The 16,298-nt window shown below is 43.2% G+C and overlaps 1 protein-coding gene across 10 annotated transcripts in view; it reads right to left on the bottom strand.

Moving 5' to 3' along the window:
• The window catches only part of CACNB2 (calcium voltage-gated channel auxiliary subunit beta 2), a 456,068-nt gene that overhangs the window by 44,585 nt on the left and 395,185 nt on the right, over window positions 1-16,298 (bottom strand). For 7 of the 10 annotated variants that reach the window (XM_077490913.1, XM_077490914.1, XM_077490920.1 and 4 more), the window contains 2 exons: window positions 12,718-12,794; window positions 6,150-6,283 (listed from right to left, as the gene is read on the bottom strand). In XM_077490913.1, the coding sequence (XP_077347039.1) occupies window positions 6,150-6,283; window positions 12,718-12,794 (211 nt within the window). Of the gene's footprint in view, window positions 1-5,986; window positions 6,007-6,149; window positions 6,284-12,717; window positions 12,795-16,298 lie in introns of all 10 variants that reach the window. The other 3 variants (XM_077490918.1, XM_077490919.1, XM_077490922.1) reach the window with 1 other exon arrangement.

Raw genomic sequence — 16,298 nt, 5'->3', positions numbered from 1 at the left:
GGCGGAACCCGAATATCAGGGGCGTCCCGGTTCGGGGCAGGGAATTTAAGGTGTCGTTGTTTGCGGATGATGTCATCCTCACCCTGACCCAGCCCAGGATATCCCTGCCTAACTTACATAAGGAACTGGACCGCTACAGCGCCCTATCGGGCTATAAAATTAATGCTTCCAAATCGGAAGCCCTCCCGGTAAATATGCCGTCCCCGGAGGTCGAACATCTCCGAGCCACTTTTCCATACCACTGGAAAACTGATTCCCTGAAATACTTGGGGATTCATATCACCCCGACCTTCGCTTCTCTGTATCAGGCAAACTTCCCGCCCCTATACGGCGTCATTAGGCAATTACTTTCCCAATGGCGGAGGCACCAGATCTCCCTCTTTGGTAGGATAGCTTCGGTGAAAATGACGATTCTCCCGAAACTCCTCTACCTTTTCCAGACCCTCCCTATCCCAGTACCATATCACCACCTGAGAAAATTACAGGCGGACCTGCTAGATTTTACATGGAACTACAAACGCCATAGAATCCCCCGCTCGGTAATGACAGCCTCTCGCTCAGCCGGGGGACTGGCGTTTCCGGACCTGGTAAAGTATTTCCAAGCGGCTCAGCTCCGGGCAGTGACCTCCTGGTTCACCCAGAGGTCGTACAACAGATGGACGGAAATTGAGAAGCTCTGGTTGGCTCCAGTGCACCCTAATAGTATGCTATGGAGCGCCCCAGCACTAACCCCCCGGGCCCAACTGCTAGGATCTATGTCCTACCTACAGGGCCTATGGCGCAAGCTTTCTAAGATATATGTCCTGGCTTCGGACAAATCGCTCCTGACGTCCTTCCTGTACCACCCTAAGATGCCAGACAGCCTGACGTGTGCGATGTCCCACCCGTGGTCTTCCCGGAATCTCTTTCACCTGGGGACCTTAGTGGACCCCAGATCGCGGAGAATGTTGTCCTATGCAGACCTTCAGTCCAAATTTGACCTCCCGAGACAGAGCTTCTACAGCTATCTGCAGATACGACACTTTGCCCAGACCATATCCTCTGATTTGCGCTTCTCCCCTCCCTCCGCTTTTGAGACCATAATCCTTGAGGGCACGGCCCAAAGGGGATTGATGTCGGCTATATATAAAATCCTTAATGCACCCCCGCTAGCTCCGGTAGGTAAACATGCCTACATGCTCAAGTGGGAGGAACAGCTGGGGGAGGAGATCACGGATGGGCAATGGCAGACGATATGGTCCCAGGCCTCGAAAAGCTCTCTATGCACGCTCTATAGGGAGAACGCGTACAAAATTTTATTTTTCTGGTACATGACCCCGGACGTCCTTCACGCCATTTACCCTACCACCTCTGACAGATGCTGGCGGTGCTTGACCCACAAAGGCACGCTGTTCCACATCTTCTGGCAGTGTCCCCTAGTGGTCCCCTTCTGGGAAGGGGTCCGGCGCCTCTTGGCTGATCTCTTGGATCGGCGGGTGGACCTGGATCCTAAGACCTTCTTGTTGGGCATCCCTCTCCCTACATTGACGAAGTCCCGCAAGAAATTATCACGGCATATCCTGACTGCGGCGAGATGCCTAATAGCCCTACACTGGAAAAAGGTGCTGCCCCCCGCTCTGGGAGCACTCCATGCTAGAGTTCAGGACGTGGAGTTGATGGAGAGGATGACCGCCAGGATACAGGACAGGCTCGAGGCCCACGATGTGGTCTGGAGTCCATGGAACTCCCGGGAGATCCAACTGTGAAAAAGAAGCAGAGACCACGCACGGTGACTATACCCCCTACCTTTCCCTACCCCTCCTCCCCCACACTCTCCTCCCCCCCTTCTCTTTACTTTTTAGCCTTTGCTAAACTCTCTTTCTTTCTTCTTATCCCTCTTATCTCCTATACTTCTCACCTCTGCTCTCGTTCTTCTTCTCTCTCTGTTGCTTAGTACCCCTATTTCTTTTTGCCAGCCTCTCTCTCCTTTTCTATCATGGCTGGTGTATGTACGTGCTTTGTTGTTCTTTTAGCACACTACTTTGTGGATGCTGTTTGTTATGAGAGATTGATACTGTAAGAAGAGGTCCATGACTTGATGCGGGGCTACTCCACTGGACCCTATGATGGGTAAAGCCATTCTTTATTTCTCAGGGTCGGCCCGGTTGTTCACGGGGGGCCCCCCCGGGCAGGCATTTGCCGGCCCTGGGGGGCCTACTGGGATGGGCCAAGAGGTGGGTGGTCCCGGCGGTCTACTCTTTTCTGTTCTAGCTGTTTTATTCTGATGTAGTAATGCATGACGTGTAATGCACTTTTTGAAAATAAATAAATATGTTAATTGAAAAAAAAAAAGAAAATAAAGTCAGAAGGTGCTCCCAAAATCAAAGCATCCAAACCTAACATGTTTCACTCTTCAAATAGAGCTTTGTCTGAGGTAACATTTTTTTTTAAAAACTGAAGAAAATGAGCAACCAACAGTAGCTGACTGTCACATTGTGACAGAGTGGCTAGACAGAAGCCTCTCTTCAGTGCAAAACACATGAAAGGCCAGTTGGAGTTTGCAAAAAAAGCACAGAAGGACTCTCAAACTGTGAGGAACAAGATTCTCTGATCTGATGAAACCAACATTGAAATGTTTTGCCTCAATTCTAAACATTATGTCTGGAGGAAACTAGGCACCGCTCAACACCTGCCCAATACCATCCCAACAGTGAAGCATGGTAGTGGCAGCATCATACTGTGGGGGTGTTTTTTCAGCAGCAGGGACTGGGAGACTGGTCAGGGTTGAGGGAAAGCTGAATGGAGTCCAAGTACAGAGATATCCTCAATGAAAACCTGTACCACAGCGCTCAGGACCGCACACTGGGCCGACGGTTCACCAGCCAACATGACAACGATCCTAAGCACAAACCCAAGACAACACATGAGTGACTTAAGGAATGCTCTGTGAATGTCCTAGAGTGGCCCATTCAGAGCCCTTATTCGAACCCTATTGAACACCTCTGGAGAGACCTGAAAATGGCTGTCTTCCGACAGTCCCCATCCAAACTGACTGAAGCTTGAGAGGATTTGCAAAGTAGAATGGCAGAAAATCCCTCAATCCAGGGAACCCAAAAAGACTTGAGGCTGTAATTGTTGCCAAGGGTCCTTCAACAAAGTACTGAGTAAAGCGTCTGAATACTTAAGTACATGTGCTATTTCAGTTTTTCCCTTTTTAATAAATTCACAGACATGTCTAAAATTCTGTTTTCACTTTGTCATTATAAAGTACTGAATGTAGATTAATAAGAAAAAATATATATAAATATATAATAACAAATATATAATTTATTATTATATAATAATACATAATTTAAACAACTGTAGTATCAGGCTTCAACATAACAAAACTTAAAAAAGTGAAGGGGGCATGAAAACTTTATAAATGCGCGGTATAAAAAGAGATCATATAGCAAAGGTAAAATTTAAATTAAAATCAAAGCAAACAATACAAAGTTATACTATATAACAAAATATAATATAAATATATTACAATTTCTCTTCCTGCTACAGGAAAATGTCTAGTTTGCTCCAGATCACACTATCAATGCATAAAGCTATATTAAATAGTCTTCAACCATATCATCTTAATTAAATAAACAATTTATTACAGACAATCTTACAAAGGAAGAGAAATAGAGATACATTTGTCTGAAATAGATAATATACTTATACTGACAACAAAGAGAAATTAGACAGACAAACAGAAACCATTGGCAGATAATGTACTTAAAGCACAGGAAGCAATGAAAGGCAATATAAAATCATTTGTTAGATAGGTCTGTTCTGTGTACAGAAGCCACTGGCATCATAAGTTATTAATGCTACATGAAGCTGACTCATTAGAAGAATACAATCATTCATATAAGTAAACCCCTGACAACCAAATTTGGGAAGCTGCAGGTAGTTCATGCAGGAGACTATTTGCGATTGGTTGCTATGGTTTACTGCAATTTGTAGACTCTTGTCCCTCACTGCTCTGTTACTAAATAAGATTATTTACTCAAAGTGTTATCATTACTTGTAACTCACTGCAACCAATCTAACACTAACCCAGGACCTAAACTAGTCTTTAATACTAAACTAAACCCTGTAGCCAAACCCTCTTGTGCCAGGATGTTTGCACTGTATGATCTTGGCACCAGGGTTCCATTGCTGGGGGTGTAGTGAGTGGTACCCTATTCTGAGGCTGCACTTACACTAACCGCAACCATTCTGGCCTTCTGCTCTGAGACCCTCTTTGCCAAGACCACAAAGCCCTGCTTGGGGTTCCAGTTCTGGGAACTCTACACTGCATGATCTTTCCATGCCACCAATGCCATGCTGACCAGATCATACTGGCCTTCTGAACTGGGATCTTCTATGCCAAAATCAATCAGCTCTACACCAATGTATATGGTTTCAGGATCCCAGAGCCATAAGAAGTTGGTTCACAGTGTTCGATAGTGCATGTACTTCAGTATATAATATATATATATATATATATATATATATACATTTTTTTTACAGAGAGAGAGTCATGAATGCCTAGAACAGTGATGGCGAACCTTGGCACCCCAGATGTTTTGAAACTACATTTCCCATGATGCTCCACTACACTGCAGAGTGCATGAGCATCATGGGAAATGTAGTTCCAAAACATCTGGGGTGCCAAGGTTCGCCATCATTGGCCTAGAACATGCTTCTAGCAGCAGTAGTGAGTCTAACAATGGTAAGTCTATTCAAAACTGAACTCTGGACTACAGAAAAACTAACAGTAACAGTGGGCCACCCTCTGCACTGCAAGGGTTAAATGTTCGTTTTGACTAGGGAAGAAAATGGTGAAATACTTACCCTATTTAAAGGGTAAAAACTATGGCACTGCTGGGCCACTGGGTGACAGATGGGACAAAGTGAAATGCGGATCAAAGTTCAATAAAAAGTCACTGTTGGTGATGTTTGCTGCTCACCTAGACCAGGTCATCTATTGCACATATCAAGAAAGCAAGCAAGGGCGCCACCATCTAAGTGTAAACCGTTTATTAAAAATGAAGTAAATAGAATTATTGCACACACTGCATGAGTGCAAGGCAAGATGGAGTCCTCTGTGAAGCGGCCATGGTAAGCAGAGATCGGCACGCAAGTGGCTGGTGGATGCAAAGCTGTACTGAGAAGCAGCCAGGAAGCTTCTGACCACATCCTGGAAAGCTTGCGTTTCAGCTTGACATCAGTTCTTCTCCTCGTCTCACCAGCAGCTTCCCTGTGCAGCTCTGCATACTCCAGACACTTGCCTGCCAATGACTGCTTCACAGAAGACTCCATTTTGCCTTGTTTGACATGCTGACTTTCAACCTCAACCTGCAATTATTCTTTTTATCCCATTTCTAATAAACGGTTTACACATAGAGGATGGCACCCTCTCTTGCTTGCTTTCTAAATACTTACCCTATTCCTTGCTCCCATAGGCTTCCTCCTTTTAGGTCCTGCAAATATTCTTAAGGACTCTGAGGGCCCATCTTCATCCCAGGAACGTTGGACAGCAAGAGGAGGGCACTGAATGCCAAGGGGGCAAGGAATATAGTAAGTAATTCACCTTATTCATCATCCCCTAGACAAAATGAGCATTTAATCTGGACAATACAGAATTCAACTTAAAAAAAAAGGGGGAAAAAAAAGAAAGAACAGACTCCATTAACCATTTGACCTTGCTCTACCATTAGTTTTCTATGCTTCACATGCTTGCTTTCCTTCTGTAAGCAGCAGTAGATACATGGCATCTGGGATGTGATTGGTATAAATGGGAAGCACCAGAGCTTTGCTCTTCTCTTATCATCATACATGAAGTCCATGATCTTTACACAAAAGTATAGGCATTATTGTCTGTCTACGGTACTTATGGATGACCCACTCTATGAAGAAGCAAGGTCAACCCTGTACTCATGATGCCAGTGGCTAGGTAAACTCTTCACCCATGTCACAGTGAACTTACCGACTTTTGCTTCTGTTTAGCTACAAGCAGCATGAAAGAGAAACAAAGAACAACAAAGGCATGCATGTTATTGACAAGTCGAGAGACGGACATTTAACAGGACTTGCAATGCGTAACAAGGAGCAGCAGTGCGGATGGCGAACGTCACACCGGAGCTGGTTACCTTCTTAAAAAAAGGCATTCTTTTCTCTTTGGAGAGGGGTGATGTTACACTGTTTACACTGGGTTTAGGGGATCGGTGGTTGGCTGGGATATCAAGCTCTTCTGCCTCTAAGCCAGTTGCATCTAAGTCTATAGCTATATACAGACAAACCATGTACAATTATCAGGTGGGAAAACAGAGGACATTGGATGACAGTTATACATTTTTACCTGAAAAGGAAATGTCAGAAACAAGTTAACTTAAAGGAGTTTTCCAGTTTCCAAAAGCAAAGAGGCTTGCATAGCTACTGCCATACAAAACAAACTTGTTTTCTCCCCGTTTAGAATAAAAATGGCAGCCATACATTGAGCTATCAAAGAAAACGATGCAGGTGACCGAAAATGAGCATCAACTGTAAAAACTAAGATGTGTTAGGCTTAAAGCCAACCTTTTATTTGCCCATGCAGGGTCAAACAGGTACTTTTTCCTGCACACTCACCTTTCCTTCCCTCCCTGTTTGGTCCATTCAGCCATAGGGATTGAGGAAATTAGGCTTTGTGTAAAATCAGAGTCACTCCATTTGGAGATTATACAGGGCTGATGGCTCATCCCACCCCCATGTGACAGTGCTTGGCCAATCACCAAGCACCAATACTGACACATGGCATGAATCACATGCTCCTCCACACCTGGAAATACCAGGTATATTTTTCTTTCACTTGAATATATATATATATTTTTTTAGAAATGACAAGAAAAATAGACAGTTACATAGCCAAAAACACTATGCAAAAATATAAATTCAGGAGGAATTTCTCTCTGCAGATATGGAACATTAAACAATGATATAGAAATGAAGGACCGTTGGTCCCAAGCAATATTATATTGTTAGATAATCAATTGACAGGGCACTGCCTGGAGATACAATGCACTTTATTTTTTTTAAAAGGGCTTTTTAACTAGGGGTCCATGAACTAAAGAGAACAGTACAGTCGTTCAAAGGACCAAAAAGAGGTATTGCACTGTGTATTGGCAAAAATGCAATGCTAAGGTAGAGAGGATCTGGAGAAAAAGATGGAAAAGTAAGAGGAAAAGGGAAAAAAGAGGGAAAGAAGAAAAAGAGGTAGAAGAGAGAGGAAGAAAAAAAAAAAAACAGCGGTGAGGCCACCAGGTATATTTTTCACTCTGTGGCTGAATGGAGCGGCAGGGGAGGGTAAGACAAAATGGTGAGTATGTGTTAATTGCTGGGGAAGGTCAAATTTGTTGTTTTGCCCTATATTGACAGTACAATAAAACAGTTGTCACTGCTGACTTCAATGTCTAGTAACTCACTGTTCTGGAACAAGAATCTGTACAACCCCAATTTCAAAAAAGTTGTGACGCGTGTAATATGTACATAACAAAAACTTTCTGAAACTGTTCGACAATTTTTACACCCAGCTTTTCACAGGTTGGTGAACTTCTGCCCATCTTTACTTCTGAGACACTGACTCTAATGGCGCGTACACATGATTGGTCTTTCCGGGAGACTAGGTCCAAAGGGTTTAGTCCATCAGAAAATCCGATCGTGTGTGGGCTAGTCCGATCGTTTTTCAAAAAATAAATCCAACGGACCTAGAAATAGAACATGTTTCAAATCTATCCGACGGACTAAAATCGGGAAAAACGTTTGCCTGTGTGCTGGTCCGACGGACCAAATATGACGCAAGGGCAGCTATTGGCTACTAGCTATTGAACTGCCTTGTTTAGTCCCGTTTACGTCATCACATTCAAAACGAACAGACTTTCGAATGGACTTAGTCCGTTTGTGTGTGGCTAAGTCCGTTCGTTTGGAAAGTCTGTCGGAACTCAGCCAAAAGTCCTTTGGGAAGACCGTCGGACCTAGTCTGCCGGAAAGTCCGGTCATGTGTACGCAGTATAAGATGCTCTTTTTATACCTAGTCACATTACTGACCTGTTGCCAATTAACCTAATTAGTTGCAAAACATTCTCTTTCTTGTTAGTACCATTTTGTCAGCTTTTAGTTGCCCTGTCCCGACTTTTTTGAGACATGTTGCTGCCATTAATTTCAACGTTACCTTCTTTTTTTTTCTTAACCACTTTAGCTCCGGAAGATTTACCACCCCTTCATGACCAGGCCATTTTTTGTGATACGGCAATGCATTATTTATCTGACAATTGTGCAGTGCGGCTGTACCCAGATGAGATTTATGTCCTTTTTTTCCTACGAATAGAGCTTTTTTTGGTAGTATTTGAACACCTCTGTGGTTTTTATTTTTTGTGATATAAACAAAAACAGACCAATTGTGAAAAAAAATATATATATTTTTTACTTTCTGCTATAAAACATATCCAATAAAACAAATAAAAAAAATAATTGCCTTCATCAATTTAGGCCAATATGTATTCTATTACATATTTTTGTTAAAAAAAAAATCCCAATAAGCGTATATTGACTGGTTTGCACAAATGTTATAGCATCTACAAACCATGAGATATTTTTATGGAATTTATTTACTAGTAATGGCAGCGATCAGCGACTTATAGCGGGACTACAATATTGCAGTGGACAGTCGTGACATTAACTGACAATTTTGACACTGGGGATCAGTGACACTAATACAGTGATCAGTGCTAAAAGAAATGGACTGTCACTGTACGAATGACACTGGCTGGGAAGAGGTTAACATCAGGGGCGATCAAAGTTTTAAATGTTTTCCTAACCTGTGCTTTACTAAACTGTTGGAGGTGTTTGTACTAGGGGAAGGCAAAGATCGGTGTTCCTGCTTATCAGGAACGCAGGATCAATGTCTTCTCTGCTGACAGAACACCAATTTGCCTTGTTTACATAGGCAGACTGACGTTCTGCCTGTGTAATGAATAATTGGCAGGTGCCAGTGGACATCAAGTCCGCGGTACCCGCTGATCGGCTCCCGCTGTGATTATTCATGTGCCTGCGTGTCCCCAACCTGGAAGTGCTGGTTTACGTGCTAGGTACTTGATGAAGGCAAGAGAGCCACCCTGCCACCATATATATATATATATATATATATATATATATATATATATATATATATATATATATATATATATATATATATATACACACACACACAGTCAGCAAGTGGTTAAAATGGTACATTTTCTCAGTTCACACATTTGATATGTTGGCTATTGTAAATAAAATATGGGTTTGTGACATTTGCAAATCATTTCATTCTGTTTTTATGAACATTTTACACAGCGACCCAACTTTATTAGAATTAGGGTTGTAGATCAAATGTCAGACACCTTTACATTCATGCATGCTCTAGGTCAGTGACCCACTAAGAAGCAAGGATCAGAATAACAGCCCCACAGCATGCACTCTCAGAGCAATGACAGCTGCCATTTTCCTGTTTTTATGGATTCCCTAAAAATATAGAGGTGCTTAAAGTACCATAATATGTTTACTCATTTTGGAGGACTTTTATGGAGCCCAGGCATATGACCAAATGCTAAGCCATTTGGTCCTTTGGCCAGCTATTGAGGGATTCCAGAGCAGTGGGAGGGGCTGTGATTTCACTTTAGATGCACTTTAAAGTGATTTTGTTGCAGAAAAAATAATCTTGAATAAGGCTGCATTCATGCCTAAACATGCGACAAAATACACAAAAAGCAGATGCCCACTGAAAGAAACTAGACGCTATGTGACTGAAAAGATTCTGGAGCTACTTTGGGTGACTTGTCCCGCGTAGGGTAGCCCATTCAAGTAATTGGGTAGCCCTAAGCGAAACACGCATTAACGCGCGAAAAACGCCCAAATAAACGTGAGCAGGAACATGCATTTCTGCTACGCTCAGGTGTGGATGGGGCCTAAACGTCCTCCCTGTAAAAAAAACAAGTAAATACTTACTTTTCCAACTATCTGCTCCACAAATTGCCACTCCAAACCGACATCCTGAAGACTGTTCAGAAATTGACACTTCTGGGAGTGTCAATCTCCAGCTCCCTGCTGCACTTAGTGACTACTCCTACCAACATTACTTTTACTACATACTTTCTATAATTCTATACTTTCTACAAGTATTATCTCCTTTCACCATAATAATTTTTGTGGTTTCACCATAATTGTTATTTCTGACATTCTTATAGTGTCGACTCCCCCCCTCCTCCCCGATAGGTAATGGCTGTATACAGGAATGCTTCCCTGTGGAATAGCAAGGAGCAGGAAAGGTTCGGGGGGCTGCTTTTTATTTAACAAATCAGTCTCTAAAATCTGACATGGTAGCCGTTCCATGGACATTCAAGGTGCTCTGTGGATGGACCCAAGGTGCAAAACAAAGATTGTATCAGTTGTGAGATCTTTATTTTACACAGCCCAGGATTCTGTCTGTCATCAGACTGTATTTAACAAAGAAAACATTTTTTTATAGCTTTGGGTTTTTCTGGGTAGACAAAGTTGGTCAAATCTGGAAGGCCCCTTTAAGTAAAAATGAAGAGTTGACGTATGCAAATTGGACCAAAAGTGGAGCTTTTGGCTAAGGAAATCTATCTGATTGGCCGCTGGAATAACAATTCTCTCTCTGCGTTTATTTCCAATTTGCATATATCACATTGTACCAAAAAATTTATCAAAAGATAACAACCGTAAATACACATCAGATTGTGGGCATGAAAACAGATTTACATCTTTAATTATGACACTATACCAAAGGAAGACACACATCTGGCTTTAAAAATCAGGCCTTTGAAAGAGAAGTACAGTATATGTGGAACAAAGTCTGCTATACATGGGACAACAACAGGATCTGTATTCTGCAATGCTTGGGAATTGTAATTTCCTGCAAAGCTCACTGTCATTTGGACTATTATAGTATTTTGCTAAGGCAGCCTTTCTCAACCCCTTCAACATAGAGAAACCGTTGAAATAACTTTTTGGTCTCAGAGAATCCCTACTAAAAGTTACTATATCTTCAACTCATGATACATTAGTGTGATAGTCAGTGGGAAAATAAATATTCCTTACATTTGTGGTCATTGGGAAGAATTTCCCTTCTAAAGATAAAACGGTCAATGGTGTCCGTGGAATTATCTGAGAGGCAGAAATTGCTCATTGCTCAAGGAACCCCTAGCAATCTGTGGAAGAACCTTAGGGCTCGCTTCACACTGCCGCAACCGTAAAGTGGTGGGAGTTACTGTGCAACTTTGCCAGATGACTTCCTGGCGATTTGCTGGCATCTTGAGTACTATTCGATGCAACTTTGATGTGACTTTGAAGCAAGTTTTAGGGAATGCCTGGTTAATCTTCCTGCAAGGTTGGATCCAAATCACATCAATATAGATGAGGATGCGACTTGGAGGCGACTTCCATTAAAGTCTATGGGCACAAGTCGGATAGATGTCAACTTGAAGTAGTACAGGAAACGTTTCTAAAGTTGGAGTGATTTTAGTAGTGTTAATTAAGACAGTGCTTATTGACTAACATAAGATTTCACATGTCACGCGTCTTGGGGCCTCACAAGTTGAATTCCGAACTGAGCCTAATGCTGCGTACACACGATCGGATTTCTCATCGGAAAAAGATATGACAGCTTTTGCAACGGGATTCCGCTCAAGTTTGCCATGCATACACATGGTCATGCAAAAGTTCACTGAAATTACGACCGTCAAGAACGCAGTGACGTACAACACTACGACGAGCAGAGAAAATTAAGTTCAATGCTTCCGAGCATGAGTTAAATTGTTTCCGAGCATGAGTAGGAATTTTGCATGTCGGAATTGCCACAGTCGATCGCATTTTTGGACAGGAACTTTTCCCGACCGAAAAATTGAGAGCATGCTCTCAATCTTTTGCTGGCTGGAATTCCGCCAGCAAAAGACCGATGGAGCATACACACTGTCGCATTTTCCGATGAAAAACTCATCGGTCTTTTGGTGGGCCAAAATTCCAATCGTGTGTATGTGGCATAAGTGTCCATGGAACCCTGGTTGAGAAACCTTGGTCTAAGGGTATCAAACTTTAAGTAGAGCAGGGTACAGAGGAGAAGGGTTAGAATATCTGAGGATGTGTTATTGCTGTCTATGCCTTCCTGCTCTGGTGACAACCTCTGACAGCCACAGGAAGTGAGACAAAATCAACCTAATGCATTCACAGTCAGGAATACAAACCTGATATACATTTTTAACCTCTTCTCAAGTCTATGCAATGACTAAATTAAAATAAAAAAACATATTTGGCTAGGTTAGGTTTTAAATTGTTTTGCCCTAAACTATACCATTTCAGAAGCAGAAACTAGGAGCAGATCACTAGAGTAACCCTATAGATGGCGATTGCTAACAGAACTTTATTGAGTCCGTTTGCTAGGACAACCTCATGGAAAGTGTCAGGAAACTGCCAGGGGAATCTCTTACAAGGAGACCGCTAAAGAACCCTCAGGAGAGGTGATTGAAAGAGGATCATTATGTGATTAGCAGAGGAGAGTGGTAGAGGAGACTTCCAGAGCAATATACTATAAGAAGATTGTTGGAGCAATGGGAATCATATTGGAGGAGATCTGACTGAACACAGATGTGAGTACATGGGATTTTGGAAATAAGTGTTTCTTACCAGATGATGGTGGAGTTGATCTTCTAGAGCTAGGTACCACATCACCCAAACTGGAAGAGGAATTTCCCCCGGTTTTACTGTGAGAAGGAAAGCATTAGATCATTTAGTACTGTAGTAAAAAAAGATAGTCAATGTACACAATCAAAGAAGATTTGTACAGCACTGGATAAGAGCGAAGAGCATACACAAAGAACAATTTTAATAATAGATTACAGTATCTTCACTTTACACCCAAAACCCCATTTTGTATGCAGGCAATCCTTAAACATGGTTTGTCGGTTCCATTGAAATGTTGAAAGAAAGTTTGTCATTGTGTAATTTTATTAAAAAGTTAAAGTGTGTCTGTAGACAGAACTTTTTTTTTGTTTTTGTTTTTAAATAGCATAGGGAAAGGCTATATACTCAAATTGTTATTGTGGTCTGGATCCCCATTGGGGAGATTCCCTACTCTGTTTGTGCTGATGACTACTGTCACCAAAACAGCAAGCGAGAGGAAATCCAACATTTTCAAGTTGTCCTGAAACAAGAAGTAATGGGAAACCTTCCAATGGTAAACCATGTTCTGGGGAAAACTGTGCAGAATGGGAATTCCCCTCACTTTGGGAGATTTCATCCAACTCCCTGTTGTGTCTCTGGGAGGGGAAATAAAGGTAAATCTCCCCAATGGTACACAGATATCCAAAAAAAAAAAAAAGAACTGGTATGGTTTTTAAACTCTCCCTACCTTATTCAAATCTAAAAACAAATTTTTGGCTGTAAATCCCCCTGAAAGCCCATCTCTGGGTTCCTCTCTCACTTCTGTTTGCTGCACATCACTTTGGAGGACTCCGCCGCCCCTTATTTTTGTATCTGATAAGAAATGTATTTTTAATAGGGCCCTGTGAGTCCTTTTGTATTGAATTGTATTGTAACTGTACCATATGCCTTCATTTTTTAAAGCACTGTATGAACTGTTGGTGCTATATAAATCCTGTATAATATTAATAATAATAATACTATGGTTTTGGTGTTTGGTCCAGTCACGTGTCACCATGAGTCCTCTTCCTCCTCACCGTGAACGTTTTCCGAATGCTGCTTAGAATACTGCAGAACTTTCCTGTGATTCCTGGGCTCACAGGAGTTGGGTTTAATGGCACGGGTGTCATTTAACCCAGAAGAGCACTACCGCTGGATTGCAAAGCATTGAGTCTATGGGGGACAAGGCTGGAGAAGAGGTGAATTTTGCATTCACAGCTGCTTTTTTATTTCATCTACTGTATGGCAATTCTTGAAAATATTTTTACGAAAACCTGCAGTTAAGTTAAATGAATCTTCTCAAATATGTAATAAATTGTAGAAAACATTTTTTTTTAAGAAGTATGGCTTACCGTATATACTCGAGTATAAGCCGAGATTTTCAGCCTCTTTTTTGAGGCTGAAAGTGCCCCCCTCGGCTTATACTCGAGTCATCGCTGTCTGCCCGCTCGATCAGCGTGTCGAGCAGACAGACAGCGGCCATTCTATAATTCAAAAGCTCCGCCTTCGCCTGTGATAGGCGGAACACTGAATTTCCCAGCAGCCTGTGTTCCGCCTATCACGGACATCGTATCATCCTCGTACTACGGACGAGGATGATACGATGTACGTGATAGGCGGAACACAGGCTGCTGGGAAATTCAGTGTTCCGCCTATCACAGGCGAAGGCGGCGGCGCAGCTTTTGAATTTTACAATGGCCGCCGAGGCGCCGACGAAGAGGGCACGGGACGGAGGCAAGGCAAGGCACGGCACGGCACGGCACGGGACGGGACGGGACGGGACGGCGGCAAGGCACGGCGGCAAGGCACGGCGGCAAGGCACGGCGGCAAGGCACGGAGGCAAGGCACGGAGGCAAGGAGGCAAGGCACGGGACGGAGGCTCGGGACAAAGGCTCGGGACACAGGTAGGCTGGACACACACACACACACACACACACACACACACACATGGATGGATACACACACACACACACAGGGATGGATGGATGGATGGAGACACACACACACAGGGATGGATGGATGGATGGAGACACACACACACAGGGATGGATGGATGGATGGATGGAGACACACACACACAGGGATGGATGGATGGATGGACACACACACACACAGGGATGGATGGACGGACACACAGGGATGGACGGACACACAGGGATGGACGGACACACAGGGATGGACGGACACACAGGGATGGACAGGCATGTCTCACCCTCGGCTTATACACGAGTCAATAAGTTTGCCAGTTTTTTTGGGGGTAAATTGGGGGCCTCGGCTTATATTCGGGTCGGCCTATACTCGAGTATATACGGTACTTGAAAACAAGCTATGTTTTAGCAGGGGTCAATCAATCTATAAAAATGTTATCGTCTTTTAGTATCTGACACTCTCCTATACTTTGTGTCTGTGTCACACCCTCCACTACAGCCAGATGATGTCAGCATGGCATAAGAACTGTAATGGCGCATACACACGATCAAACAATCCGGTGGAAAAGTCCGGCGGACTCGAGTCCACCGGACAATCCCCCCGTGTGTGCGCTCCGGCTGACTTTTTTTTAACCAAAAGTCCGGCAGACTAAGAAAGTAGTTTTGCACCAAAATATGTCATATTTTGCACCAAAATATGACAATAAGGCCGCGTGTTTGCTAGTCCACCGTACTTTTGAAATAAACGGACTTTTCCCACATGGAGAAAAGTCCGTTCATTTTGAGCACGGCTCCAGGTAGCCGGGACTAGCGAAGGAAGCGTCGCTGGCCCCGTCACCTGGTATGGACTTAAAGAGGAAGCCCTACGCCGAAAAAACGGCGCGGGGGCCCCCCCCCCCAGGTCCATATCAGACCCTTATCCGAGCACGCTACCCGACTTTTTGACAACAAACATGCAAATTAGCTGTTTTGGAGTAACATCCGACCGTGTGTACGCTCCATCGGACAAACTTTTTTGGTTTAAATCGGACTTTTGTTGGCTGTGCGAACGGACAAACTTTCTGGCAACAAAAGTCCGAGCAAAGTCTGATCGTGTGTACAGAAAACCATAGGACTTTTGTACAAAGTACAAACAGGCATGCTCAGAACCAATGCAAAAAATCAGACAACAATACAGAAGTTGACCAAAGGTGGCGGTAAAGAGCAGAAAAACCACATGATTTGGTGAAAGTTGGCTGAAAAAGTCCTGCTGTGTGTATGCAATACAAGTTCGGGGCCGGCGCCCTTTGTACAAAAATCCAAGGGAAAGTTTGTACAAAGTCCTATCGTGTGTATGAGGCTTAAGTCCGCCGGACAGTCTGATCGTGTGTACGCGGCATTAGATTCCATTGGATCATTGAATCCTATAGATCCCATTGCATCTTATGATTCCATTAGATCCCATTGCATCATTAGATTCCATTAGATCCCATTGCATCATTGGAAGAGCCCATTCATCTGTAGTATATATCCATAATCTCCACAAAGGCAAGAGTTAGTCCCTGTACACACGGTCGCAGATTCTGCCAACCAAATCCGTCGGATTTTGTCCGTCGGATTTAGTCCGACGGATTGTGTCTGAAACTGTTGCATACACAC

Source organism: Lithobates pipiens, unplaced genomic scaffold, assembly GCF_037356315.1.
Source record: "Lithobates pipiens isolate NorthernLeopardFrog02 unplaced genomic scaffold, aLitPip1_a1.2 Scaffold_19, whole genome shotgun sequence".
NCBI lineage: Eukaryota > Metazoa > Chordata > Amphibia > Anura > Ranidae > Lithobates > Lithobates pipiens.
Note: the sequence above shows the minus strand (reverse complement) of the source record. Positions and strands in the feature narration are given on the sequence as shown.